The sequence below is a fragment of the Amblyomma americanum genome, chromosome 3 (assembly GCF_052857255.1).
Source record: "Amblyomma americanum isolate KBUSLIRL-KWMA chromosome 3, ASM5285725v1, whole genome shotgun sequence".
NCBI lineage: Eukaryota > Metazoa > Arthropoda > Arachnida > Ixodida > Ixodidae > Amblyomma > Amblyomma americanum.
In genome coordinates this window covers 62,699,249-62,726,147 of record NC_135499.1, presented here as the reverse complement: position 1 = coordinate 62,726,147, position 26,899 = coordinate 62,699,249, and the positions used below count along the sequence as shown (strand labels likewise).

At 47.3% G+C, this 26,899-nt stretch overlaps 1 protein-coding gene across 1 annotated transcript; it reads left to right on the top strand.

Annotated features, from left to right (window-relative positions):
- The first annotated feature begins 19,322 nt into the window (after window positions 1-19,322).
- On the top strand, window positions 19,323-26,484 carry LOC144124627 (uncharacterized). The gene is made up of 3 exons (XM_077657425.1): window positions 19,323-19,750; window positions 19,836-19,995; window positions 21,473-26,484. The coding sequence occupies exons 1-3, from the start codon at window positions 19,673-19,675 to the stop codon at window positions 21,643-21,645; spliced, it is 411 nt and encodes a 136-aa protein (XP_077513551.1). The 5' UTR covers window positions 19,323-19,672; the 3' UTR covers window positions 21,646-26,484.
- Window positions 26,485-26,899: the final 415 nt, after the last annotated feature.

Below are 26,899 nucleotides of genomic sequence, written 5' to 3'. Positions count from 1 at the left end.
ATGCTGACGAAATCAGCACTGGGAACATACAGGATTTTTAAGCAGGAAATTGCCAAAGATAAAATCTATGATAATTGTAAGGGAAGCTCTTTGTTGTTTGAGGGCATGACGGGAGTTTTGCGGACTAAGACGTATGGAGTCAGGTACAGCGAGGTAGACACGTTGTGCGTTGCGTGCTGAGAGGAGGAGGAAACGTCTGAACACTTGATACTTTTCTGTAAAGGGCTTCACCCTACAGTGGGAAGCAGCGGAGCTGATTTATCCAAGGTATTCGAGTTTAAGGACAGTGAAGGGAAAGTAGATTTTAAGCGGGTAGAAGCAACCAAGCAAAGGTTATCTGATTGGTGGCAAAGATCAAAAGAAGAGTAAAATTTCATAAGTCATGGCTAGGTGGCTTCAGCCACCCCCCGATTTAAAGGGTTCAGCCGTATCCATCCATCCATCCATCGGCGTGCGTCGAGTAGGTGTAACTAAGAAAGTTTTAACGACATGTGCGTAGCCTATGTAGACTTCTCACGTTTTGCGCACGCGAACTCTACGTAATACGCGACAATAAAACTGCCTATTCTTCGTGCTTCGTACCAATGGTATCTGCTCCGTATGCTTGCAGTCACCTTTCAAAGTCTGCGTAGCCACTACAGACCCGCATCGTGCTTCGTACCAATGGTATCTGCTCCGTATTCTTGCAGTCATCTTTCAAAGTCTGCGTAGCCACTACAGACCCGCATCAAGCGGCCGTGCAACAACTTCAAGGACATAAAATATATACTGCACGCGCAGCTAGGTTATTAAATACTCTAAGCTTTTATCAATTATTTGATCATCCAAGTAGGCACATTGCGCTTCTTGGTCGCGAACTAGGTCTAAGTGTTTGTTTATAATTTCGGGCAGCGATTTTATCATAGAATTATTTTTTCTCGCCCGAAGCTGCAACCTGTATAAAGGGCAAAGAGTAGTAGAGGGTGCCATGAAGAAATTAAAACCTTTGGCGCTTTTTGCTGAGCGCTGAGATCTGAATAAATTATTGATAATTGTCGTGAAAAGTAAAGTCAGGAGAATAGCTAAACTAAGATATTGAAATTAGAGTTTAGTGGGGACGAGATTTGAAAACTCAGCGGCAGTCCAACTTTCTATCGACATCAATGACACGCAAGCCAAGAACTGCATGCCCAGCGCATTGCGAACCCCGCACCAAACCCTGGCTAATCCCCCATCCTGGGTATGTGCCATTGCTTTTAACGCAACAACAAACGCCACAGCTCGCTGAGGACACCATTATCATCATCAGTGGTCCGCAGCTGTCTATAACGCTCAAATCGGTCAGAAAAATGTGTAAAGTGCGACTCGAGGGTGAATCACGCCCCGTGAGCCACACGGCTGTCGCGACCGTGAGCAAGTTCTGTTCGTTCGACATAGGCGAGGGCTGAACCAACCAATATCTCATAGATATTCAGGCCCTAGAACTTGGAATCTCTAAGTCGGCGACCAGTGCAGGTGGAGTCCCCACTCCCTGACGACATACCTTTGCTGATGTACGGTTCACTGTTTTGGCGTGCGGCAGCGGATTTACCTCTGTGAACGCTGTCATAAAAACGAAGCCTGCAGCGCCATCCATTTTTTTCAATTCTACACGAAAAAATTCAGGGGCACTTTGTGGACCTGATTTGCGGTTAAGATGTTAAGTACACAATTCTTTCTGAATCTTAAATGCTAGGGACACTGGAGGGCGTTTGGGAGGCATCCGTCTGATTCGACGCCTTTCCGCACTCTCCAGCGTCCTACACAAGGAGAACTACATATGCGTCGGCAGGAAGTCCCAGACCCGGACCGCACCCGGGCCTGCCCGGGTCTTCAACTTTCAGTCCTGTGCTTGCTGCTCAGGAGCCACCTGTCACCCAGCGATCACGAGAGCAGAACACCCCTGCTGTAGAGTCAGTGGAGGTGCGTCAGCCAGTGAATGTGCGACATGCCTTCTGCACTGGCGATGCCCCTACGTCGCCGGAGTGCAGCAGTGTGTCGCCTGAAGGGTCAGCTTCTAGTGTGCTCGGTGCCCCGTTGGCGGTCAGCGTGGTTGCGAGTGACGTGGTCCACTTGGATTCATGGGCTGAAGCATTGGCTGTCTCAGAAGAGGCGATGGACAACAGCGCACCCATGAAGCGTCCTGCCGAGGATGAGGTGTGTGTCGATGGCGATGAGCAGAAGGCAACTTGTAATTAACTGTCGTAGCATTAAAAATAAGGTTGATGAATTTGCAGCTCTAGTTGATATGGTGAAGCCGTCCGTTATTCTCGGCACTGAATCATGGTTAGCAAATGAAATTGCAGACGATGAAGTATTCCCAGATCGCTTTAAATGTTATAGAAATGACAGACACTTGCATATAGGAGGTGTATTTATTCTTGTGGATGCTACAATTTCTTCTTACCAAATAAATGTTGCCGATGAATGTGAAGCTGTATGGTGTAAACTGGTGCTTAATAACAACAAAGTTATAACTGTGTGTTCGTTTTACCGCCCGCCTGATTCATCAGTTGATGTGTCTGCGCAGCTGGCGGGGACAGTTGACGCAATTCAAACAGATTTTATGGTGATCGGAGGTGATTTCAATCTGCCTAGCATAAACTGGACTCATCAACCTCACTTCCAGTCCTTTACGAGTCGCTCCTGCCAAGAACTGATCAACTTGGTTGAACTTTATGCATTGCGTCAAACGGTTCTGGAACCGACACGTGGGGATCACATCCTAGATTTGTTGTTCACAAATCAACCTGAATTCGTCGATTCCACTCAGGTGCTACCTGGAATAAGTGATCACAGTGCTGTGCTTTGTGAAATGAAAGTTGAACATGTAAGGAGCGCTGGTACAGCACATAGGCGAGTATATAACTGTGAAAAAGCAAACGTAAGGGAGATAAATGAAGAGTTGAATAAGTACCGAACGATCTTTGAAACGCATGCCGATAACTCTGGAGTGGTTGAACTATGGTCTAGATTTAAGGATAAGATGTTTGAACTGAGGCAGTGCTTTGTTCCGGCATGGATATTAACGAAAAGGAGGAGTAAAAGTAAACCATGGTTTACTCGGGAGCTACGCAATATTACGCGCAAAAGGCAACGTGTCTACGTTAAATTTAAAGGAAATCCGACGCGTGAGAATTGGCTCAAGCTGCATGAAATTGCCGGAAGAATGAAAGTTGCTGTGGCAGCTGCAAAGAATTCGTTTGGCATTTCAAGGGAGACGAAATTAAAAGAAAATCCAAAGGAATTTTGGAAACATGTAAAGAGAAATGGAAAAGACTCTGTAACTATACCACCTCTTGTTTCTGGTGACACCTTTGTTGATGATGATGCATAAAAAGCTGAGTTCTTTAATAAATATTTCAGCTCTGTTTTCAGCTCTGAAATCGAACATGCTGATATGAATACCCCGAGTTTCCAGCCAGTGGCGAGTGTTATGGATGATGTGATCAGCATCAACGGCATACAGTCTCTGCTGCAGAATCTGAAGATTGCTAAGGCTGGTTGTCCTGATGACTTGCCAAACAAATTCTACAAACTGTGTGCTGAGTCGGTTGCACCCTACTTAAAGATAATTTTTGAAAAATCGCTTGAAGGATCCTGCCTTCCAGATGACTGGAAAATTGCAAGTGTTGTGCCAATCTACAAATCTGGCCCTCGCAACACTGTATCAAATTATAGACCGGTATCTCTAACTTCAGTTGCGTGCAAGACACTCGAACATATTTTGTTCACCAGTATAGCAGCACATATGGACGCACATTCATTGTTTAATCCTCGTCAGCATGGTTTTCGAAGGGGCCTATCGTGTACTACGCAGCTGACTGAATTTGCGCACGATCTGGCTGAGGCACTGGACAGGCGACGTAGCGTGGACTGCGTGTTTTTGGACTTTAAAAAGGCCTTTGATACCGTGACGCATTCTTTACTAATTCAAAAAATGTATTTTTACAATATTAGCCCTCAAGTGATATCATGGGTAAAAGATTACATATGTTTACGGCAGCAGTCTGTGGTTATGAATGGCGCCGAGTCTCAAAGAGTGCAGGTTGTGTCTGGTGTTCCCCAGGGCTCCGTGTTGGGACCACTATTGTTCCTGCTCTACGTGAATGACAAGGGTGACGGAATAGTATCTCAAATGCGGTTATTTGTGGATGACTGCGTTCTTTATAGTGTTGTCACTAGTGAACGAGATGTGGAAATGTTCCAAGAAGATTTGAACAGAATTTCAGAGTGGTGCGTTAAATGGAATATGAATTCGAATTTGTCCAAGACTGTCCACATGAAGTTTACAAGAAAGAAAAACCCTGATGTATATTCATGTTGTTAGGAACACAATGTTAGAACAGGTATTTGAATTTAAATATCTACGCGTTTATTTTACTCCTGATTTGAGCTGGCGCCGTCACGTCGATTATATCTCTGCTAAAGCATGCAGAAACTTGGGATTTCCTCGCCGAAATGTAAGCACTTTTCGACTCTCATGTCGTGACATTTTATTCAAGATTTATGTCAGGTCGGTTCTGGACTACGCGTGCACTGTCTGGGACCCGCCTACTGCTAGAGATAAAAATAAGTTGGAGAGGGTGCAGAACATTGCCTCTCGTTTCGTGTCTGGCACACGCGGGGCTCGTTACAGTGCATCGCGTACGAAGGATGCACTCAACTGGGAATTGCTTGACACGCGCCGAAAGAAGTTGCGTCTGAAGCTATTTCATGCAGTTTATTATTCAACTGCTCGGGTTGAACGCGAAAGGTACGTGCAGGAGCCTTTTTATAGATCCAACCGTGTCGACCATGTTTTTAAATTCCGCGAATTCGGGGCAAAAACTGAATTGTTTAAAATGTCTTTTTTTCCGAAAACCATTAGAGAATGGAACAGACTACCGAGCGATGTTGTGAGTGTGACATCAAATGATGCGTTCTTTCGTTCTTTAATGATGTGATGCGATTGTGATGTGTTCTTTTGAAGTGAGATGTACATGGAGAGCGCTTTATGCTTGTAACTCTGCCTGCGAGCGGAGGTGTCATGTGTGCTTCTTTTTTGTACTTTGCCCCTCCCCCCCCCCCCCCTGTAATGCCACGGCGCTGTGGGTTCCTTACTAAATAAAAATAAATAAATAATGGCGTTGGAAAGGGTCACCTCAAAACGAAGGGTGATGTGTGCCCTACAGGCGGCCGGTTTGCAGGCCGGCCACCCCAGTACAAGGGATGGCCTTCAATAAGACAAGCTCCAAAAATGGCGGGCGTCAGAGCATTTCAGGAAGCTACCCATAACATTAGGGGATTGCGTAATTGTCGAAGGCAACATCAGTTGCGGCATCTTTTAAACAAATGGGGTGTGAGTGTGGCAGCGATCCAGGACACTAAGCTGTCCTCTGATGAGGAGAGTGAAGCTGCTGTCGAGACTTTTTTATCAGAATTCGATGTTATCGTTAGTCACTCGAGAGGCTTATCAGGTGGATGCATGATATTCCTGGCCAACACAATAGGGATAACTGCCGTGTCGTATAGCGCAGATGATGACGGGCGACTTATCTGCGGTGATCTCGAGATTTCGGGTGTAAAGTGGAGAATTGTTTGTGTTTATTCCCCTGTAAAGCAGCGTTATAGAAGACTATTTTTGCTGTTACTAGTCGACTGTTTGTCCACGGATCGTAAAATTATGCTGTTGGGTGATTTCAATTCTGTTTGTAGGGATGAAGACCGAGCAGTGTTAAGTAAGCGATACGACGATAGGGCTGCTTTACTTACTGATTTGGCATGCGAATACAGCCTGGTGGGTGTTGGGAAATGTAAGGGATATAACATTCACTTCACTCATAATCAGTGCTGCTCTAGTGCTCGTCATGACAGGATTTACGTTTCAGCAGACATCTTATCCTGCGTTTTTGGTTACTGGGTGGGGCCCATATTCTCCAGTGATCACTGCATGGGGCCTCTTCACATAGGGAGGTAAAGTCGGCACCTACTCCATCCTCGATGGGAGCTGTGGAAGCTGAATAGCTGCCTGATCTCAGATAGAATCTTCAAACGTGCTGTATCTACTTGCTTGAAGCACACGTGGACACGCGGTGATTTTTCAATTTTGCGTAAATGGGATTTATTGAAACAAGAAACAGAAAACATTGCTATTGAAGCCTCAGCAAAAATCGTGTTTTTGAGGAGACATCACCTTTGAGAGCTCGCGCGTACTTTGGTTGAGCTACATGAGTTAGACAGGATTAGCCCAGGTGCTTATGTAGAAGATATCACTACCGTAAAAGCGGAGCTTCAGCATATTGAAACCGAAGAATACAAAGGGACCTTGATAAGATTTAGGACCCGTTGATTTCTGGAAGAGCAACAATCTCGTCGGGCCCTCATTGATCAAAGGCAGACGGCTATAGCTGAATAAATATTGTAAATTCAGTATAATGGTTGTGCGATGTACTGTGCGATGTCAGTGCAAGTTAAAGAACCGCAGGTTGTCGAAATTCTCTGAGCCCTTCACTACGGCGTCTCTCATAGCCTTAGTCGCTTGGGACGTTAAACCTCCATAAACCAAACCGCTTCCATTGAAATTATCTCTTCGCCAAGGCTTTCCATTATCGCCTTTGTTTTTTGCCCTTAATCTTGAACCCATTTGCCTCAGCGTTATTAAGTGCACATCTATCCGTGGTTTCTCCCTGGTGCAGGGTGAAATTAAGATTTTAGCCTATGCAGATGATGTCGCCCTCTTTTGTTCTGACAAAAAGAGTGTGCTTTGAGAATTGCCTTTGACTGAACAGTTTTGCGAGGTATCAGGTGCGGCTGTTAACCTAGATTAATCCAAGGGGTTTTGGTTGGGCCATTGGGGTACAACGCCAAGTCAGTACGGTGGTCTAAGCTGGGACTGTGGGACCCTTCACTACCGAGGGGTTCCTCTTCACGAAATTTGCAACAGTGGCGCCACTGGGATACACAGATAGTCTCCATGAGGCAACAAACCCAGCCTTGGATGGGTTTGATCATAGAAGGTTGTGGCCAAGTACTACACCAGGGTGGCCAAATCCTGCTCTGGTGAGAGAGTGCGTTGTCGGTTCTGGTCACCGAGATAAGGCCGCACTCCAGGCCTGGTTATGCAATTCCATCGACACGCGGATTTTTTTTTTTTTAAACCCGGTGGAGAATTGCGCGGCACCAGGATTTGAACCCCGGTCCTCTTGGGTCCTCTTGGGATGGGTAGGGAACTGTTAGTGTTTGCTCTGGCTCAAGTCTGCAACATTTTTTTTTAATTTCAAAACTTGCCTATGTGTTTCAGGTTCTGCACTGTGCGAAGAAGAAAGTGCAGGTGATGCACAGAATACTTGCTTCATTCGTATGGCGTTCCCAATGAGAACCCATGTGTCGCGATAACCTATTTCTTTCTCTAGAGCCTGGTGGAATTGGCCTTGTTCACTTATTCGTGCATCAGCTTGTTTCGCGTTTTCTCTTTAATTCGTGAACGCACCCTTTTTTAGTAGCTCTGCTTATTAGGCGTCTCAGTGCTTACTTGCCTTTTCTATTCGCACCGACGAGACACACTCGTCAGGGGCCTTTTTGAGGATTTCTTAAGGAAGGTGCTGACACCTTCAATTTCCTCACTGCAATTTTCTTTAGACTACCTGTATAGCCTCTACTCAAGGCAGATGACTCGGGCACTTACAGAGTATTTGTTCCCTGTACCGTTGTATCGGTAAATTTTTCTAGAATTCCTTGATGCCAGTGTTTTAAAACGTGTTAGGCGAAAGTGAATTTCTTCTGCCGCAAAAATAATATTTTTTTAAATTGCACACATTCATGCTGCCTGTGAAGGCATGGCTTCATGCTAAGGAGATGCATGCGCCATGGCCGGTGAATTGCCGCCTGTGCAATACACCAGAGGCATTTGACCATTGTTTTATTCTGTGCATTGATGCTATATTCTTCTGGGACATTTTACAACAAACGATTAAGAAGGCATTGACATCACACCCTACAATATCCGTTTTTTTCCTGTGGAGAAAAACTGTTTTCTGCCGTATGATTTATGCATGTCGCTGGGACCATTTATTTCTTGAAGAGCGGCAGGATGGACCGCCACGCCGAATCACCACGGTCGTCGAAATCTTTGCTTCGTGAACCATGCGCAAGGGTGCGAGGAGTATATACTGCCCTTCAAGAGCCGCCTAGCTGGCTCCCCTATCTGGACGCAAGTGTGTGCCTCCCAGACTTTGATGTTTTGAAAGGAGGGGTTTTGGAGGGGTTAGGTTGCGTGGTGATTTATGGCGTAAGCGTGCTAAGAGTTCTCTTTTTGGCACTGCACTATTTCCTTACAACAAAGAAACAAAAGGCGGGAAGTAGCGTAGTTGTTAGCACGCTCAGCTGCGGAAGGGAGGGTTGTTAGTTCGAATCTCACCGTGCACAAAGATTTTTTTTCTTATCGAGTTGCTGTAGAGCGTAACGGACAGATCAGCAGGCTGGTGGCCGCGAGTATGAGCCATTAAAGGTTTTCGCCTTAATATGTGGAAGCGTGGCCTTGTGGTAGGGCGTCCGCCTCGCATTTGGCAGGTGCTGGGCTCTATCCCCAGTGCCGAAGGAGACCCACTGGTTTTCTAATGGGTACATGGTTTCCCCCGGCCTGGCGCTAGGCTATTCTGGGGTGAGATCCTAGTGAAGAGGGTATTGACCACAGTTCCCTTGACGCCATGTGGGGTAGAAGCCCATTTGTGGCCTTCCTGAGAGATGCGGCCTGGTGCCACAGTCGTGTGGCGGCCACTCTGCATACATGCATATAAAGTGCATGTCTGTCTTTGGCGCCATGCAGATGGGGAGTTTCTCGCAAAACGTACAGAGCCTAGACGTGTACACCATGCACTGGCAGTACTTCCGCACCAAGGGCCCCGAGCCATAGTATCGTTGCTTCCAGTCCAATTCAGCCATGGCGGAAAGTGTGAACATACGGGGCGGCCGCAATGACACACAGGGCCAGTTTCGCGCTCACGACGGCGTCAACTGCAAGCGATGCTGCACGCGTTCCACCATTAGCTTCGTGTGTGTACGCTGGCCAGCGGCTCAGTTTCCGTGGGCCGCCGTAGACATTGCTTCTTTGTTTTCAACGGGCAACTGTACAGGTTTGGCGGCAATACTGCCATTCAGAAGACCTATTTCGGAAAACAGCACAAGTACAGCTGCAAGACCTAGCGCTTAAGCGTGCTCAAGATGTCTCAGTCGGTTTGTTGCGCGTGTAGGCACCTGTGCTTTTGAGTGGTCGGTGACCGGATCTGTCTTTGGCAGCACGAGTCTGCCATACATCACAAGGAAACCATCTTCGGATGAACGTACGTTTTCTGTTACTTTGCAGTTATGCGCTACTCCGACATGCATGTCTGATTTCGCACCTACACTGGTGATGGCCTTCCGCCCGCGGTCCGGACTGCATGAAGGCCTGGATATCACGACCTGTCGCAGTACAGCGAACGGGATGTCTGTGCCAACACTTCAGACAACAAGTAGCAGTAGACGGAAAGCACTGTACAATAATTTACGTTGTCTGCACTTGAACTGTGTGCTCAAAAGCCGGAGGTTTTGACGGCATGCACGCTAGGAGCAGGGAATATTTAGTTTGTTTTTGTGTTGGGTGTCCGCACTTGGCATTAAGTACGTGATAAGACTTTGCATGGGCTTGAATTGAGGTTCGTGTTTTGTTTGTTTATGATCTGAAATAATTTCTTTGCTTCTCTGGCAATAGTTAATGCCTTCATCGGCTGTATTACATTAACGCCCTTTTCAGTTCCTTGTGCCGCATTCCTGAAACAATATTTTGGGTCTCCCTAACTTCTGTGAGAAGGTTTTACAACCTCAAAATATATTCATTGAGGTAAATTTGCGTTTAACATCTTCTTGTCTTTAAGATTAAGGTTTGCTGAGTCGCTAGCTACATATTCAAAAGGAAGGGGAAACAATATAACCTGATCCATTGCATAAACACATCAGGAGGCTACGGTGTTCAACTTTATATTTTATACACAAGGTTTATTAGAATACAAATAGAAGCACACCGCAAATCAAAAAATTAATAAAACCAGCAAAATATTGCGGCAGATGAATTTGTCTTCTTGCAGCAGAGAGTTACAGTAAAGTCAAAATAATGGTGATTGATAGTGACAGGTTCAAGAAACGCGGAATATCATCACAGTGTGCTCAGGTTCGCGAACGCGGCAATCACCAGAGTTCTGGAATGTCTCCGCCACTCAGTTTAAGAGTGCTCAGCTCTAAGTGATCGCCTCCGTATAATAACATCTTTTCATGAATGGCTCATCTCTAATGTAAAATTTTCAATCTTGATACTCTTTAGTGTAGGATATTCTTTTTCACTAAAACACTTACTTTAGCCATGCTTCTGAAGGATTTTTTGTAGGAGGTGGGACTACTCGCTTCCAAAAGCGATCTTGTACCTACGCAGTCATAGGAAATAAGTAGTAGTAGTAGTAGTAAAGACATTTATTCGACCATAATTTATAGGCCGAGCATGTCGACCGCCTGGGCGACCAGAAGCCGCTGTTCTTCTTCCCCTTCAGCGCCAAGCCAGTCGAGCCAGGTGGTGATGGATAGAAAGGGTGGGGGGAAGGAACCCGACTGCTGAGCAGCCGGGCAATAGAAGAGGCAATGGGCCAGGTCCGCATAGATGCAGGGGCAGTTGGGACAGGAAGGGTCCGATCGATAGCGATAGAGGAAGAGGCGGGACGGGGTGATAACTGCATTCATCTGAATGTGCCGAAGAAGGCGAGACTCCGGCACCGTGAGTGATGGATGAGGAGGAGGGTAAAGGCGTTTGTCGAGGCGGAGCTCAAGGTAGACCTCTTTTATGGTGCGGCGAAGGGTGAGCCTCCCACCGTCCTCCGAGGGCTTGGGCCAGGGGATCAACGGTGCCCGGAAAAGTGTGTCGCGGGCGAGCTGATGGGCCAGCTCATTGCCGTCAATCCCTGAATGCCCAGGGACCCAGCGGAGGAAAACGATGGAAGGCTGCAGTGCGGAGACCGCTCGCTCGACCTCCTGTTGGAGAGAAGGGGTCAGGGTGCGTTTCTGTATGTGGTGTATAGCGGCTTGTGAGTCTGAATAGACTGTGTACTCTTGGAGAGAGGGAAGGAGGGCAAATGACTGGAGGGCATGCGCAATGGCGAGGACCTCGAGGGACAATGCGTCTGGAGGCTGTAGATACGGCCCGCTGGTGTGGGTTTCAGGAGAACGGAGGTGTGGATGGTACAGGGCGTAGCCGCAGGAACCTCGAGGAGCCACGAAGGAGGCATCCGTGTAAGCTACACCCTGGGTATCAAAGAGAGGGGAATGGTGCTGTGCGGCCGCATGACGACGTCCGGCGTGCAGGATGGGGGACATGTTGGCCGGGAGGGGAAGGATACGAAGATTGGGAGCGGGGGTGGGAATAGGAGAGGTAAACGGGGAGATTGGAATGGGCGAGATACCCGCTTGAGTCAATAACCACTGACCCTGACGGGTAAGGGAAAGCCGGGCAAGTTGTGAGTCACGATGGAGACTGATAAGAGAACGAAGAGGATGGAAGAGGCCTGTGGCAAAGAGCTTAGTGGTAGAGGTAGTGATAGGGAGGTTGAGGGCTGCCTTGTAGAGGCCCACAAGGGCAGTCTCGAGAGCGTTAAGTTGAGTCTGATTGAAGGAAGCGTAGGGTGCAAAGTACAAGACTTTGTTGAGGGCCAGCGCGTGGGCAACGCGGCACGCGTGAGCCTCGTGGAGACCTGAGCGTCGAGTGACCACGCGCCGCAGGAGGTGAGTTACAGAGTGGCAGGTGGTGACAGCGCGGTGGAGGGCTTGCACATTCTTAGCCGCATGCAAAGGGAAGCCAAGAACTTTGCACTGTGTGACGACAGGAATGGGAGAGCCAGAAAGGTGGAGAGAGACGAAGTGGTTGTGTGAGCGCTGGTAGGAGGAATGGTTGAGAAGGAGAAGCTCGGATTTCTCAGGAGCAGGAGAGAGGCCAGCGGTGGTGAGAAAGGAGTCGATGAGATCTAGGCCACGTTGCAGGGTGTCCTGTACGTGACCGGGAGAGCCAGATGAACACCAGAGAGTGATGTCATCGGCGTAAAATATATGATGCAGGTCGGGAATTTCAGCTAGCTGGGAGGCGAGAGGGGCCATAGCGAGATTGAAAAGGGTAGGAGAGAGAACAGCACCTTGAGGAGTGCCACGGGTGAGGTGGTGTGGGTTAGACAAGTGGGTATCTACTCGAAAGCGAGCCACACGTTTAGAGAGGAATGAGCGGATATAGGAGTACATGCGGGAGCCACAATCCAAAGAGGCGAGTTGAGAAAGGATGTGATCGTGGCAAACACCGTCAAAGGCCTTGCGAACATCGACAGTCACAAGTGCGTAAATTTGAGTGGGTGTAGGGGACAGAAACGTTTGCTGGAGAATCAGAAACATGTCCTGTGCACAGACGCGGCGTCGGAAGCCAATGAGAGAATGGGGGAAGAACTCCCGTGCCTCAAGAAAATCAGAGAGGCGAGTCAGAGCCATTCGCTCAAGGGTCTTACCAACGCACGACGTCAGGGAGATTGGGCGGAGGTTAGAGAGAGAGGGAGGTTTGCCCGGCTTTGGAATCATAGAAATAAGGGAGGATGTCCAGGAGCTCGGCAAGCAGCCGCTCTCCCAGGCCTCATTGTAGGTTTGAAGGAGGAATTCTTTGGCGCAGTCAGGAAGGTTACGAAGTGTGGTGTATGTAATGGCATCCTCACCGGGAGCCGAGCGTGTAGAATTAGCAGCCAGAGCAGATTCGAGCTCCCGGAGAGTGAAGAATTGGTCCAGATCGGGGTTAGGTCCACCTGAGTACACCGGGTAGGAGGGTGCCAGAGGGGGCGGGAGGTAGAGAGAGGCGAGTTGATCAAAAACTTCGGAGGGAGTCCCCTGAGTGAGGGCTTTAGCTAGAGTGGGAGCAAGGGCAGGCTTACTGCCAAGGAGGGATTTAAAGAGAGACCATGCGGATCGCGAGTGCAATGCAGAATCAAGGCCATCACAAAGAGCACTCCAACGAGAATGCTCGAGCGAGGCGCAGTGGGCGACGATCTCAGCCCGCAGAGCAGTGATCCGGGAGGAAAGTTGGGCATTGTGTGGTTGGGAGCGAAAAGAGCGTTGAAGACGTTTACGGCGACGCCATAAACGGATAAGGTGTGGATCTGGGTCCTGGATTGGGTAACGAGAGCGAACGCGACGGCTACTGGACGTGAGCGCTGCAGAGATGCGCGACGTCCAGTCGTCGTAGGATTGAAAGGAGTCGGAGGCGAGATTTGTGCGAAAAGCATGCCAGTCAGTGTGAATAACCGGATGACAGCGAGGGATGTGGGAAAGAGAGGTGGTGATATGAATGAGAAAGTGGTCACTTAGAAGAGTTTCGGCTGTCACCTGCCAGTGAAAGGAAAGTGAACCCCGAGAGAAAGTGAGGTCGGGTGTCGTGGAGCGTTGTGAGGCAATGCCCGCTCGAGTAGGAGAGCCAGGTGTATTAAGAAGGGTGAGGTGGCGTTCCTGGGCCAGACAGTGCAGGAGGCGGCCGGGTTTGAGGGTTTGTGGGTAGCCCCAGAGTGTGTGAGGGGCATTAAAGTCACCACCAAAGAGGAGATGGGAGGTAGAAGGAAGAGAGTGAAGGAATTTGCCCAGAGCAGAGAATAAAGAGGAAGTGACAGGGGGGTTGTAAAAAGACAAAAGGACGAGTGAGATGCGGGAAGAAGGGTGGTAATAAACCACACAAACTAAATATTTAAGGAGGGTGGAGGGGATGTCAATTTGCTCTACGAGCACGTCACTGCGTACATAAATAGACGCAAGTGGCGTGGCCGTAGTGGCATGGTAGGCGCGGTAGCCTGGGACATTGCGGGCCGTCCGGGTCTCCTGAAGAAGGAGAAAATGAGGCAGAGAGGGGCGGGTGAGTAGGTACTGGTGGAGGGGGGTCTTATTGTGACAAAGATTTCGGCAGTTCCACTGCACAATTTCGAGGTCCTCGCCAAACGCCATTATGAGAGTGGAGAGGAACGCGATGGTACGCGTTCCTTCTTTTTTGCCGGGGGCAGTGACTCATGGACGGATTGGAGCATAGATGTGAAAGATTCCAATTGCTTTGATTGTGCTTGGAGGGTGGTAAGAATCTGGAGAACCGAAGTTTCCAGCTGAACCAAGCGAGTGTGATGTGCCTGTGTGGTGGTTTCGACAAGGTCAGCCAAAGGGGCGACCTGGGCTCTGGAGGAGGGAGTGGGGAACGTGGCAAGGTGCTCATTTAGCTTGCTAAGCTGGGAGGTAAGAGAGGAGGTGGTTGTCTGGAGGGTTTGAGTCAAGGCATGTATCTGCTGTTGTAGATCGTGGGAAATGCGCTGCTGCTCTCGCTGCTGGCGTTCGAGCATTGCTAGCCGGAGGTCGAAGGAGCGGCTCGCGTCAGGCAAGGATGGAGAGGGTGGTGTAGTGGAAGAGAGGGACGCTGGCACCGAGGATCCTTTAACTATGGCGGCGAAGGAGCCTGGTGGTGACGTGATCGGAGCTGATGGATATTCATGATTAGAGGAGGAGGACGAGGAGGAGGAGGAGGGGGTGGTGGGTTGAGTGGCCCGGCGCAAAGCTAGGCGTCGGAGGTATGCAGCTTTAGCACACTCGCGTTGTTTAGCAAGGAGGAAGGGGCAAGTGGGGTCGAGGGAGGGGTGGGTATTCACCTGGCAATGAACGCACCAGGGCTGGGCACACACATGAGCGGAAGGGTCAGCGGGTAGAGGAGCAGCACAGCGACGGCACTTTGCCGGAACGCTGTGCTGGGGGCATTGGTGGGCGCGGTGGCCTAGAGTGAGACAACGGGTGCAGGTGGGAGGCTTAGGTTTATGAGGACGGCACCGGAAGGCAACGCGTTTGAAATATACAAAGTGGGGGATGACGGTACCAGCGAACGTTATGAGCACTGATTGAGTGGATCCCATCATGCGAGCAGCGAGAATATCTGTTTTGAAAGATTCTAGTTCATGCATGAGCTCATCAGGAGTGAAGTGGCCACCGGCGTTATGGATGACGCCGAGGCATGAGATGGGAGGATGGGGGGAATAAGTTTTGATGCTGACAGGCTTACCGTGAAGGTGAAGGTGCGTGATAGAAAGTAGGAGGTGGGCGGTGAGAGGAGAATGAGTTTTTAAAAACACAAGGCTTTGGGCTGGCTTGGCCTGAAGGGTGATGTCTGCACTGGTCTTGGAGGAAAGTTGTGCAGCGGAGGTGACTGCGGCGAGCACGTCGTAGAGAGGCAGCTTGGGATTGAGGGTACCAGGAGGGAGTTGTATGCCAACAGTGATGAGCTCGGAGCGGGGTCGGGTGGCGGAAGCAGGCTTACGGCTGGCACCGATGGTGCTCCAGCCGATTTCCGGGGATGAAGTGTCGTCTACCGGGGACGCCATGAAGTCCATGTCTGCCGACGAATCGTCAGCCTGGGGCGCAATCTGCGACGCTGGTGCCGGGCTGCAGGTCTTGGTGTCAGCGGGTAATGTGGCTGGTGTAGGCGCGGCGGCACCGGCGGCGTCGACGAACGCAGGCGGCTGCGATGCGTCTATGGGCCCAAAGGTGTTGACGTCTCTTAGAGCGTGGAGTTGGCGAGCAGTGGACGCTGCGGCGACGACGAACGCTGCCGGCTGCGCCGCGGCCGTCGATCCGGAGCTCCCAGCGTCGCTCACAGTGTTGGTTGCGACAGGATTTTGCGCGGTGGCGTGGGCGGTTGGAGTAGGCCCCGCGGTGGCGGCATCAGTGGGTCTGGGCTGCAGGGGCTTCGTGAGACGCTGCATTGCAGAGGTGCAGGCGCGGCGCGTTAGGGTTAGCGAGGCGCCGCGCCGCTTCTGACTTCTGGAGGCGCTTGAAGGGCCAGCCCGGCAGCGGGCCGTGATGCCGATGGTATCCACGTGCTTCGGAAGCCTTCCGGAAACGATGGAGAGGAAATCCAGGGGCGGGCGAAGCCCTGGATTAGGCCAGGGGCAGGTGAAAGCGGAGCTCGATAGGCAGCAAGCTAAACAGGGCGGCGCCACCTAGCGGATCTAGGAAATAAAAGCTGCGTTAAGAAGTGGCCCTTTCGCTTCAGACTTCCGTACTTGTGAGAAAACGAGGTGATAAAATGAAAATTTCTGCGAATTTTCCTGCGAATGAAGATAACGATGCTGACGACACCTCATCCAAAATTAAAGGCCATGCAAAAAGCCATGCACGGCGGGCGCCAGCAGGCTCTGCTCAGCAGCAGTTTTTGCTTAGCAAGAAGCGGGCTTTAAAATAGTTGCCCTCTGCCGGCCTTCCCTGCGCTGTAAACTTAAGCAGTGTTCTCGAAATGCAGCACTGCGTTGTGCGACTCCGCGTGCCGGTCATTCGGTCACCTGTGCTAATAGTCCAAAATGTGCAGGACACACCCATCCATATGTTTTAGCGAAGAAAGTTTCGAATATCTCACTTCCACTTTGCGTTCAGCAACCTATGTTCATTGCATTTTCGGACAATCGGCGATAAGGAGCACCTTATTCGCTGAATGTTCGTCCTATTAAGATTTTAGACAAAATTTTATGCCTGTTCGAATACTGGTCTGTTACTTAATTCAGGAACAGAAACTGTAATAGTCGCGCCACTTTTGCCTTTATACTCGGCACAACCGGAGCTTGTGAAACGCAGCATCGCGATGTCTTGTTTCACTGAGGCAGTGAAGAACTCTTGTCAAGACGATGTCAGTGACAGCATAAATTTGCAAGCTGAACGACTAAAAGCAGCAGGCTACCCAACGCAAATGATATTTTCAGTGGCTGAAGGCGTTCTCAAGACAGTCGTGAAGGAAAATAAAGGACTAAAGAAGGAAAAAGATAGACGGCCAGTGGTTTTGCCTTGCATGCACGTCGTCACCAATAAGTCAAAGAAAGTTGTTGAATGGCATGATGTCGTAGCAGTATTTTCTGCCCCAAATACTCTCAACGGTTTGTGTGCAAAGACGAACAACACGAAACCGAGGATCCGTGAGAGCACACATGGCGTCAAGCACTTCATAAAGTTTGTGCCCTGCTCTTCCAGAGTGCTTTATAAAATTCCAATGTCATGTGGCCGGGCATCCTTCAGCAAGATGGGACGATGCTTGAATGAACGGCTCCAGGAGCACCGCAGCTTATGCGGCTTGTTAACGGCGCCAGGCAACCTTGTGATTCACTGCTCCAGATGCGAGAACTGCAAACCATTTTTTGACATCACTACGGTCGTCCTTCGGTCGTAGCGTAAGATAAAAAGGGAGCTGTTTGAAGCCTTTTGTATGACGTCACAGAATGAAGACACGTGCATAAGTGACCCGCCAGTCACGCTGACGAAGCGAGAAGTCGACTTCTTAAGGACATGAACCAAAACTGCCGCGCTTGCCCATCGTCCACAGGCTAAAGAAAGCTAACTCACCAGCCAGACGCTACCATGTTCGATTGTTTTTTTAACCGTTCGTATAAAATGTGTTTCCCTTGCAATAGAATCATTTGGTAGTTTGCACCTCGTCTGTGTGTGTGGTTCTTGCGTCTGGTGTTCGTTCCTATAAGTGGCGCACTAATAAAGTTAAATATGAACCAACTAAACCCATTTGCAGCTTTACTTACAATAAATATTTATCGTTTGAGAAATGTGTGGACAAGCAATTTCGTATATAGGCATACATCATTTTTTTTATATGCACTCTTGAGCACATTCCTACTCTGTGCCAACCATTGCCGATTTTCGGTTTCTCGCCTTCCGCCTACGTGCCACATTTCGAGCAACCTGCTTTTTCTTGGTTGCATCAATGCCCTCCTCGCAATTCATATGACGTGCCCTGTCGTCGCTTGTGCTTTTGTACTCACTGCAATGGTCACTACGACACACGTGCGTGTACCTTCGCTGGTGACGCCCGGCGCTGCAGGATCAGGCCACTGTCGCCGCCTGGTGTTAGTCAGCATCGGCATTCGGAAAACTGTGTGGCAGCCCCTCTCCCAACGCAGGCCGTAGCCCTCCTCAATTCTCCAGCGCTGTTCCCTTGCATCCGCACCTCTTCTCACTTCCCGTCCCGATCGGTTACTTGCGATGCACTGCACCCGCCCAAGAAGTGGTTCTTTTGCTTGTGCTCACAAGGGCACCCGTGTCTTGCGCGATCTCGGTCCGCGCTAAACAAAACCATTGGGTTTCATTGTACGCTCTGCTCTCCATTACATGCATCTTGAAGAATTTCAAAGGTCGTTCGTTTCTTCGAGCAAGGTTTACGAACCCTTCTAGTGTCGTTCGGCTTGGAAGATGGACAGGAGGCGAGCTTGTAGATGATGACAGATGAGCACATATTTACAGCATACTTTTACAGAGTTAAACTGGAAAAATCAGAACTGAATTTACAAAATAACAAACTTTGCGCTACTTTACTCATTGGCCCGGCGGGTCAGAGCCTAAGTAGCAACACGTTACATGCTAAGCATGGAGCTCCAGCTCAGACTAGACTGGACTGGATCCGTTCACATGCGCTTTTAAGCACCTAATTACACAGAACTAAGGGCGGGCATTTTCAGTGACCCGCCGTAAGCATCGATTCTCCAATCAACAATAACATGCGAGATAGGGACTACCCCGTGGGTTAGACTTAGCCTCGAACCCAGGGTCTCGTTAACGACACAAACTACATCAAAAACAAATACGCCATCACTCTCTCTTAAGTGAGAGTATCCACACGCTCTCCCTTCGGAGCTAATTCGACTTGCCTCAGCCACACCGCCACCCATCATCGGTCCGCGTCGCCCGTCAGCAACAGAAGAGGGAGCGAAAGGGCCACAAAGCTGCCGCCCTACCTACGGCGGGACACAGCTAATAAGCATGAAGGGGTTTGTCTGCCGCTCCAGGAAACCAGATAAAGATCGTCCCTGTTTTCCCACCGTCTTCGTGAGTACTGCCTGTCCGCCATGACAGGTATCCGTCACGGCCCTCCTGGAAATACGTTTTTGTTCACGAGGCACGGCGGGACGCTGCAGGTAAGCAACCGTTTGCGTTTCCCGTATGCACTCGGGGGCTCTCGCTTGTACTGAAGGGGGGGGGGGGGGAGGGCGCTTCCGCGTGTGCTGGCGTCCTGGTACGCAGCTGAAAAAGAGCGGCGGCTACACATCTCTTGCTGTCTTCCTTCTTCAAACCTGCTTTTTTTTAGAATGCTTTTAAGACTGTCATAACGTATTCAGCTGGCAAGCTATCAGACTAGGTATATATAGCCCTGTCTACATGAACCCGATAGAGTCGAGTAGAGTTAGCTTGTCGGGTAAAAACCCAGTTGCCGGGTTCATGTAGACGCTGTCGGGTCGAGTAAAATAAGCGGCAGAGCGAGTCGAGTTAACTCGCCTGCAGGGGGTAGGTTAACTCGCCTGACCCGCCTTTCCAAAAACCATGTATACGCAGTCGGGTCAGGGAGTCGGGTAACGGGGAACTCTGGGAAAGATTTCGGTCATGTGACCAGTCGACCAAAGTGGCAGCCGCCGTCGGTCCCCGCGCTGTTTCCACCCGAGCTTCTTAGACCGACCGGGAAGTAGAATGTTTTTTAGCGCTAATCAGTGAAAAAAAAGTGAGCGAGGCGCTGGACAGCAGACGGCAGCGCAATCAAGATGTGTTCAAAGATCTGCAGGCCGAAATGGCCAATCTCGGCTACCACTGGACGTGGCAGCAGTTGCGGAACTGCTGGAAGAATTTGAAGAAGCGATTCACGGCCGTGAGTATAAACATTCCCTCAGCCGAATTTCCACACACATACGGAATGATACGACGTTGCAGCACAATTCTGTCTTGTGTGACAGGAACGGTTGGAGCAAGAGAGAAGTGGAGCTGCACCGTCGGCTTGGAAGTGGTATGACCACATGAGCGCGCTTCTCAGCCACAGGCCGATGATGCAGGCTCGCGAGTACGGCGTGGATTCGCAAGATGTCCCACCAGACTACGGCGACAACTCGCAGCTAGGCAAGTATACACCCAAATGTGTTTTCACGCTCGTTTACTTTTATGTGATGTAGCATGTCAGCAGCGCCGAAGTCGGCGACTCGGTGCTGCGTTGTTTTGGTGAGCGCTGATTTGAATGCCGCAACGTAGAGCGGTTAACGCAGTTTCAATCAGCTTTCGCATTTCTAATAGCGTGATCATTTACAACCCCCTGGAAAGCGGCAGCGCTAAGGAACAAGGACGAAAGAGAGACACGAGAACACACGACAAGCGCTGATCTCGTCTCTCTCTTTCGAACTAGTTGCTTCGCGCTGTCGCTGTCCATGATGATTCACCAACTAGCCCGCAACAAGATATTAGTCCTACATTAAATGCTATGTAAACAAAAAAAAATCGATTCCAGAAAACGTATAATCGTAAGGACAAATGCGGCACTGCTGATAACGAGTGCACACAGGCACTCTTGAGCGAGACACACAAAAATTCTTGTTTCCAGTAAAGAGCCTCAATAAGCTGACAACTGAATTTGTTCCTTGACAAATCCACTGGGCATGCAGCGGGGCTGACTTAATTTTTTTTATCATGCAATCATGTAACTGTGCAGATGTATTTGACAAATAACCAAGGTGCCCTGCACATGGCCCTAACATGAAATGCTCTTTGCTCCTAGTGCACGTTTTCATTGACTGCAGTACGCACCAACAGCTTTGAAAATGCAGTGGCTTAAAATTTGTGTGCCTCAGCACAGTTCCCCTTAAAAGCAAACTCTTAAAACACATTTTCTTTGGCATAGATTATTATTGTGCTTTCATGAGACATGGTTAATCTCATCCAAATTTCACTGCACTGACATAGTACACGGGCCTCTAGCATTTCGCCTCCATTGAAATGCATTTGCCGCGGCAGGAATCAAACACACGTCTTTGGGCTCAGCAGCCCAGCACCATGAGCACTGAGCCACCACGGTGGCGTTATATACTGATGAGGTATAGACAGTGTTGAAAGGCTGATATCTCCAAAAGGAAAGTTCAACACTTCTTGCTAGTGTTTGCCTGCGGGGCTGAAACTTGGAAGCTAACAAATAAACTAAAAAAATAATGAAGGGCTGTACAATGAGTTAAGGAAAAAACAATAAGTGTAATGTAAAAAGGACACAAGAACATTGTGTATGAGAGAACATGAATTAATGCTATCTCAGTTCATTAAGAGCAGGAAATAGACATGGGTGAAACATGCAATATATAGCATGGTGTCTTTGAGTGACTGTCAAGGCAAGGCACAAGTAGTTAAAGTTAGTAGAGAGTCTGTTGCAGTAACGAAGCAAGGAAGTTTGCTGGTAACAGGGTAGGCATGCTAGTTGCAAAGAAGAGGTGATTGGAGATAGAGGGCCTATGTTGTGCAGTGGGATGGGATGGCATCTTACAATCTTTGGACTGCAAGATGTGCAATTTCAGCGCTTTTGGATATAGGAGCAGTGATTTTTTTTTCTCTTTTGCAGATATCAGCGATGCTGACACCAGGACCGAGGAGGACAACGCTGATATCCTTCAGGAACAAAGTGAACGTAAGCTTGGGCAATTTTTAAGCACTAGATGGCATTTAATAGCTCGGCTGCAGAACAAAATTGGTTCCCTGGGCCCATGTTCACACTTTGATTTCTCGTGGTATTGATCCTTTGAGGTGCTCAACAATTGGCTGAGGCAGCGGAAGCGGATGTGCTGCTCAGCTGCACTGCAAAGTGTCGTCGGACCAGCCTTGAAATTAGTGAGGTATACGTGATTATATTTCCAGACATCGTTTGAGTGGGATGGTGTGGATTCCATTGGCGCAGAGTTTTGTTTCCAAGGTTACTGCATTTTGTTTTTTATATAAACAGTTTACTGTGGCACCGTTCAGGCTTTTTACCCGCAGATGCAGACGATGCAAGTGCTGCAACTGCTTCTGCTGCTTCAACCAATCAAAGAATGCTTGCGAGTCTCTCGAGAGGTCAGAATTAGAATATTTGCCCTGCTTTATGCTTCCTGCATACTTCCTGCGTACCATTTTGATTCAGTAGTTTTGCATCTCTATGTGTAGCTGAAGATAGAAAAAGACAGCCTCATTTCTTTTCTTGTTTATCCAATAATTGTTCAAATATAACAAGAAATGACATCTTGAGTTTTTCGAGATGAAGACAAAAACATATTTGCTTCAATTTTTTAACAGAACCAACATGCACCGAAACTTGAATCTATAGCTACTAGCCATGTAGCCAATACGAAAGCAAATTTTACCCTGCCTTTCATTTTTCTGCTGAGCTTCCCTTTTGATCTGTTCTGCATCTTTCCTCAGTGAAGTACTTTCTACTACGGTCCACCTCACACAGCTACGCCATGATGTAGTGTCCCGGTGATGCACGAAATACCTTGGGGTGTCACCGGGTATATCAAAGGGTATCAATTTGGGCTATGCTCCCATGACTGAATGTTAGTGCTGCGTCTAAGATGGCAGTTCGGATGTGTGGCTGGTAAGGAAGGCATTCTTTGGTGCATATTCCCAAACTGCATGGTTAAATAACTCGTAAGTATTTTTGCATCTCCTGTAGAAACACTATTCTAGAAGCTTTGGTTGTGCATTGCGCTACTTGCTGGGGAGCAGGCTTTGTGGTGTGAAGAACTGATTTGAGCGAGTACCTATGCAGGAAAGGCTTGTTCATCATCTGGCTCTTGTCAGCGCAGCAGGTGCCTCAGTCTTTTGAACACAGCATTTGACAGACATTGCTGTTGATAGCCAACATGTGGAAATACCTGCGCAAAACAGCCTTACGCATAATTTCTATGTGCCCACTAAAAAGCAAAAGAAATGTTTAAATACATCCATACAAAAGCAAGGTCTTACGCTTCACGTGAGGCAAGAATAGCGCAGAATAAAAGTGTCAGCACTGAATAAAACATGCATAGTGCCTTGCTTGCATTGCCTGGAGGCTGTCAATGGATCAACTGTGTTTATGAAATTTCCAGTGTTTTTTTTGGCATTTTTTCCATTGCAGAAATGTGAGCAAATGGAAGCTTCAAAGAAAATGGCTTTGAAAAAAAAAAAGGCTGTCCTGGCTCTATTAAAGGGCAGAAAAGCATGCGAGACGCTGAATAATATTTATGAAAGTTTTGGAATTTGATATTAGTAAAAAACCAAAAATCAATTTTTTTTTCTTGCACTTTAGTCTTTCCTGCATCCTGGAAGAACATGAGGTGGTTCATATTAATCCAGGGCTCTCCAGTATGGCACATCTCATGGCCCATTTGTTGCTTTCGAATGTTAAACCCAAATACCGTACCATTCCACACATACTATGTTCTCTCCCTGTAAGGGGCAATGCTATGCTGCTCTAAATGATGCAAGTGCCTGCCAAATGCCCTCCATTCCATTTGTATTCTCCTGGCAATTTCACTGTCATGGTCCAACTCTACGGTCATTACTTGCCTAAGATAGATGTATTCTCTTACAGTATACAATACTTTGCTGCCTATCTTTAACGGTTTGTCCCTTGCCAAATTACTGGACGTGACTTCAGTTTCCTTCTTATTAACTTTTAGCTCTACCATTCTGCTTGAATATTGAGGCCCTGAGTCATGCACTGGGACTCCTTCTGAGTTACGTCGCTGGACAACATGAGCAAATCGGAGGTTCCTAGGATTTCCTCCATTAATTTTTATCCCAAGCTCATCCCAGTCCAATCCTTTGACTCTTGTAAACATGCAGTGTATAGCATCAAAGAGCTTATGTCGCCTTACTCTACACCCTTTCCAATGAGCATTTTGGTACATTACTCTACCTCCCAGACCTTGTTGTTCAATTTCCTCACACCCATTCTTTCTTTTTCTGGTGGAGAATTGTGGCGGTACAAGGATTTGAACCATGGGTCTCCTGCACGCGAGGCGGATGCTCTACCTCTGCGCCAGCGCAGCATCCACTGAACTGGCCACAATAGTGGCCACTGTACTGCACCCTGAATGCCTAGTGGCATCGCTGGTGCTCATCTGTATGCAGCAGTAATGAGAGAACAAGAGTAGCACACGAATTTTTTTAAAGAAAAAGTCATTCAAACACAGCACAAAGCTCTTATACCTATGCTATTAGGAAGTGTTGTCAAAGTAAAGTGATGCAACTTGCTATCTTTAAGTGTGGTTGTTTGCAGAATCCTGATGTGTTGTATTGCCAGGAATATTTCGGTAGTGCAAACTTAAATACATATGTGACCAGTGTTTCGACAAAAAAACTTTCTTTTTATAGTGAAAGGAGCAGTGTGCATGTGATAAGCATTGCTGAGGTGGTCAGAATTTATGCATACTATGGCATTTTTCCATTCTGGTAATTTTAATGTTTTCATCTAAAGTGTGTGTAAACTTTGTACCACAAGGTCTCGTGGACTAAGTTTCACTTGCACAAGGTTAAGGGTGAGTATGTGCCTGCAGTGTTTCACTTTTTTTGACCTCTAATTGAAAATTGTCTCTCGGTTTATTGAACATGCCTAAAGCTGTTACCCCACTTTGTAAACATGGACATTGCTATGTATCACACAGAAATGTTACAAGTAGTGAAAGGGGGACATCACGACACAGGACGTAGTCTCAAATTCCAGGTCTAGTACCTTGCCACAGCATCTTTTCTCTCTTTCGGAGTCATAGCATTCTAGAATGTGTTTTCCAAAAAAAAAAAAAACAAATTGCCTGGGCAAGCACTGGCAGCAGGAGTCTGAAGTTATTGCTGCATCCAAAGAGTGTTATATACTAGAATGATAGTCATGACGCATAAAATCAGAACTGTCTTCAGTTTCCAACCTGCATGGGCTCAGAACACTGGTTCCTCTAGCAAAGAAAAAGTAAACAATGTGCAAAGAAGTGAGCACCCTGGTATACGTAGTATGTGTGCTGTTCAAGAACATGAGGCAGTGTTTATCTGTTCAATAAAGGGGTCAGCTGGCAGGATGCTATAAATGTAATGGGTGCTTGTCACATTTGAGTATGGCTATGTTTTAGGATATGCATAAACACAGAGGGAAAGCTGTGAGCAGTTTTCAGAAACTTTTTAGGATTCGCGCTGCACGCAAAAAGAATGTCGGTGATGCATGGAAAACCCGCGGAAAGGACGCGTTCACAAGCAGAAGTACACAGGGCAAAGTTGCCCTGTGTACTTCTCCTTGTGAACGCGTCCTTTCCTCTGGTTTTCCACGTATCGTGCAGCAACCGGCCCAATGCCTTCGGGCGCTGCAGGTATTTCCAATAAATAAGGATGTGCAATATTATCGCAAACAGTATAAGTGCAATATTAGATTCCTGACAAGTCAGAAGTGTGCAGTAAGTAAATGTACTTTTTTGTTTTTAATAATATGCTCCTATCTTCATTATTATCTACCGAGGCAGTGGTATATCTTGCGTCCTTGTTCAGTTTCATTTTGTGTTTTTGTGTGATGTGTTTGTCAGTTCCTAATTTGTTTACAAGATAATGGCAATGTTTTTTTCAGATATATATATTAAGAGTATTAATGAAGCTTGCTTTTTGTTGGTTTCGTTTAATGAACTATATTAATGCGTGCTTTCTTTTAGTACTTGCCAAAGGTCATTTATTTTCCTTCACCAGACAGGTACAAGCTGTGTGATCTGTTTCTCAGTTCCTAATTTGATTTTAAGATATTTTTGGTAATTTTGATTCAAATGTGATAACCTTCAGTTTTAATGATGCCAGCTTTTTGTTGGAGTCTTTTAATGAACTATATTTCTGCATGTTTTCTTGTATTGCTTGCCGAAGTCATTTATTTTGCTTGACTGGAGAGGTACAAACTATGTGATATGTTTCCCTGTTCCTAATTTAATTTTAAGATTCTTGATAATCTTGTTTCAGATGTGTTAATCTCGAATTTTAATGACATCTGCTTTTTGCTGGTGTCTTGTAATGAACTATATTAATGCGTGGTTTCTTTTAGTACTTGCCAAAGGTCATTTGTTTTCCTTCGCCAGAAAGGTACAAACTGTGTGATCTGTTTCTCAGTTCCTAATTTGATTTTAAGATATTTTTGGTAATCTTGTTTCAAATGTGATAACCTTCAGTTTTAATGATGCCAGCTTTTTGTTGGAGTCTTTTAATGAACTATATTTCTGCATGTTTTCTTGTATTACTTGCCGAAGTCATTTATTTCGCTTGACTGGAGAGGTACAAACTATGTGATATGTTTCCCAGTTCCTAATTTAATTTAAGATTTCTGATAATCTTGTTTCAGATGTGTGTTAATCTCGAATTTTAATGACATCTGCTTTTTGCTGGTGTCTTTTAATGAACGATATTAATGCGTGCTTTCTTTTAGTACTTGCCAAAGATCATTTGTTTTCCTTCACCAAAAAGGTACAATCTGTGTTTCTCAGTTCCTAATTTGATTTTAAGATTTTTGATAACCTTGTTTCAGATATGTGATAATCTCGAATATTAGTGACATCTGATTTTTGTTGCTGTCTTTTAATAAACTGTATTTATGCATGCTTTCTTTTTATTACTTGCCAAAGAGTGACATTTATTTTGCTTCACCGGAGAGGTACAAACAGTGGTGTGTTTATCTGATGTGAAAACAATAGCAATCACATTAATAATCAGGGGTCCTCCTGACACGTTGACTTCTGCACCCTTTTGTGTTGTTCGAAAACACATTTATATTTCTTGTATGTGGTTTCTGAGACAAATAAAAAAAGATCTACATTCCAAACACGGCTGTATAATGTATTTATTTATCACATTACCCAAAGTGCCTGTTTGGCAGTACAGTGGAGGGAGAGAGTTACAACATAATCATACAATATAGTGGCAGGGAAAAAATTCTCACGGAAAATACATTGCAACATAATTTGATACAAACACAAGCATAAAATTACAGCAATGCGGCAAACAATTCATTAGATTT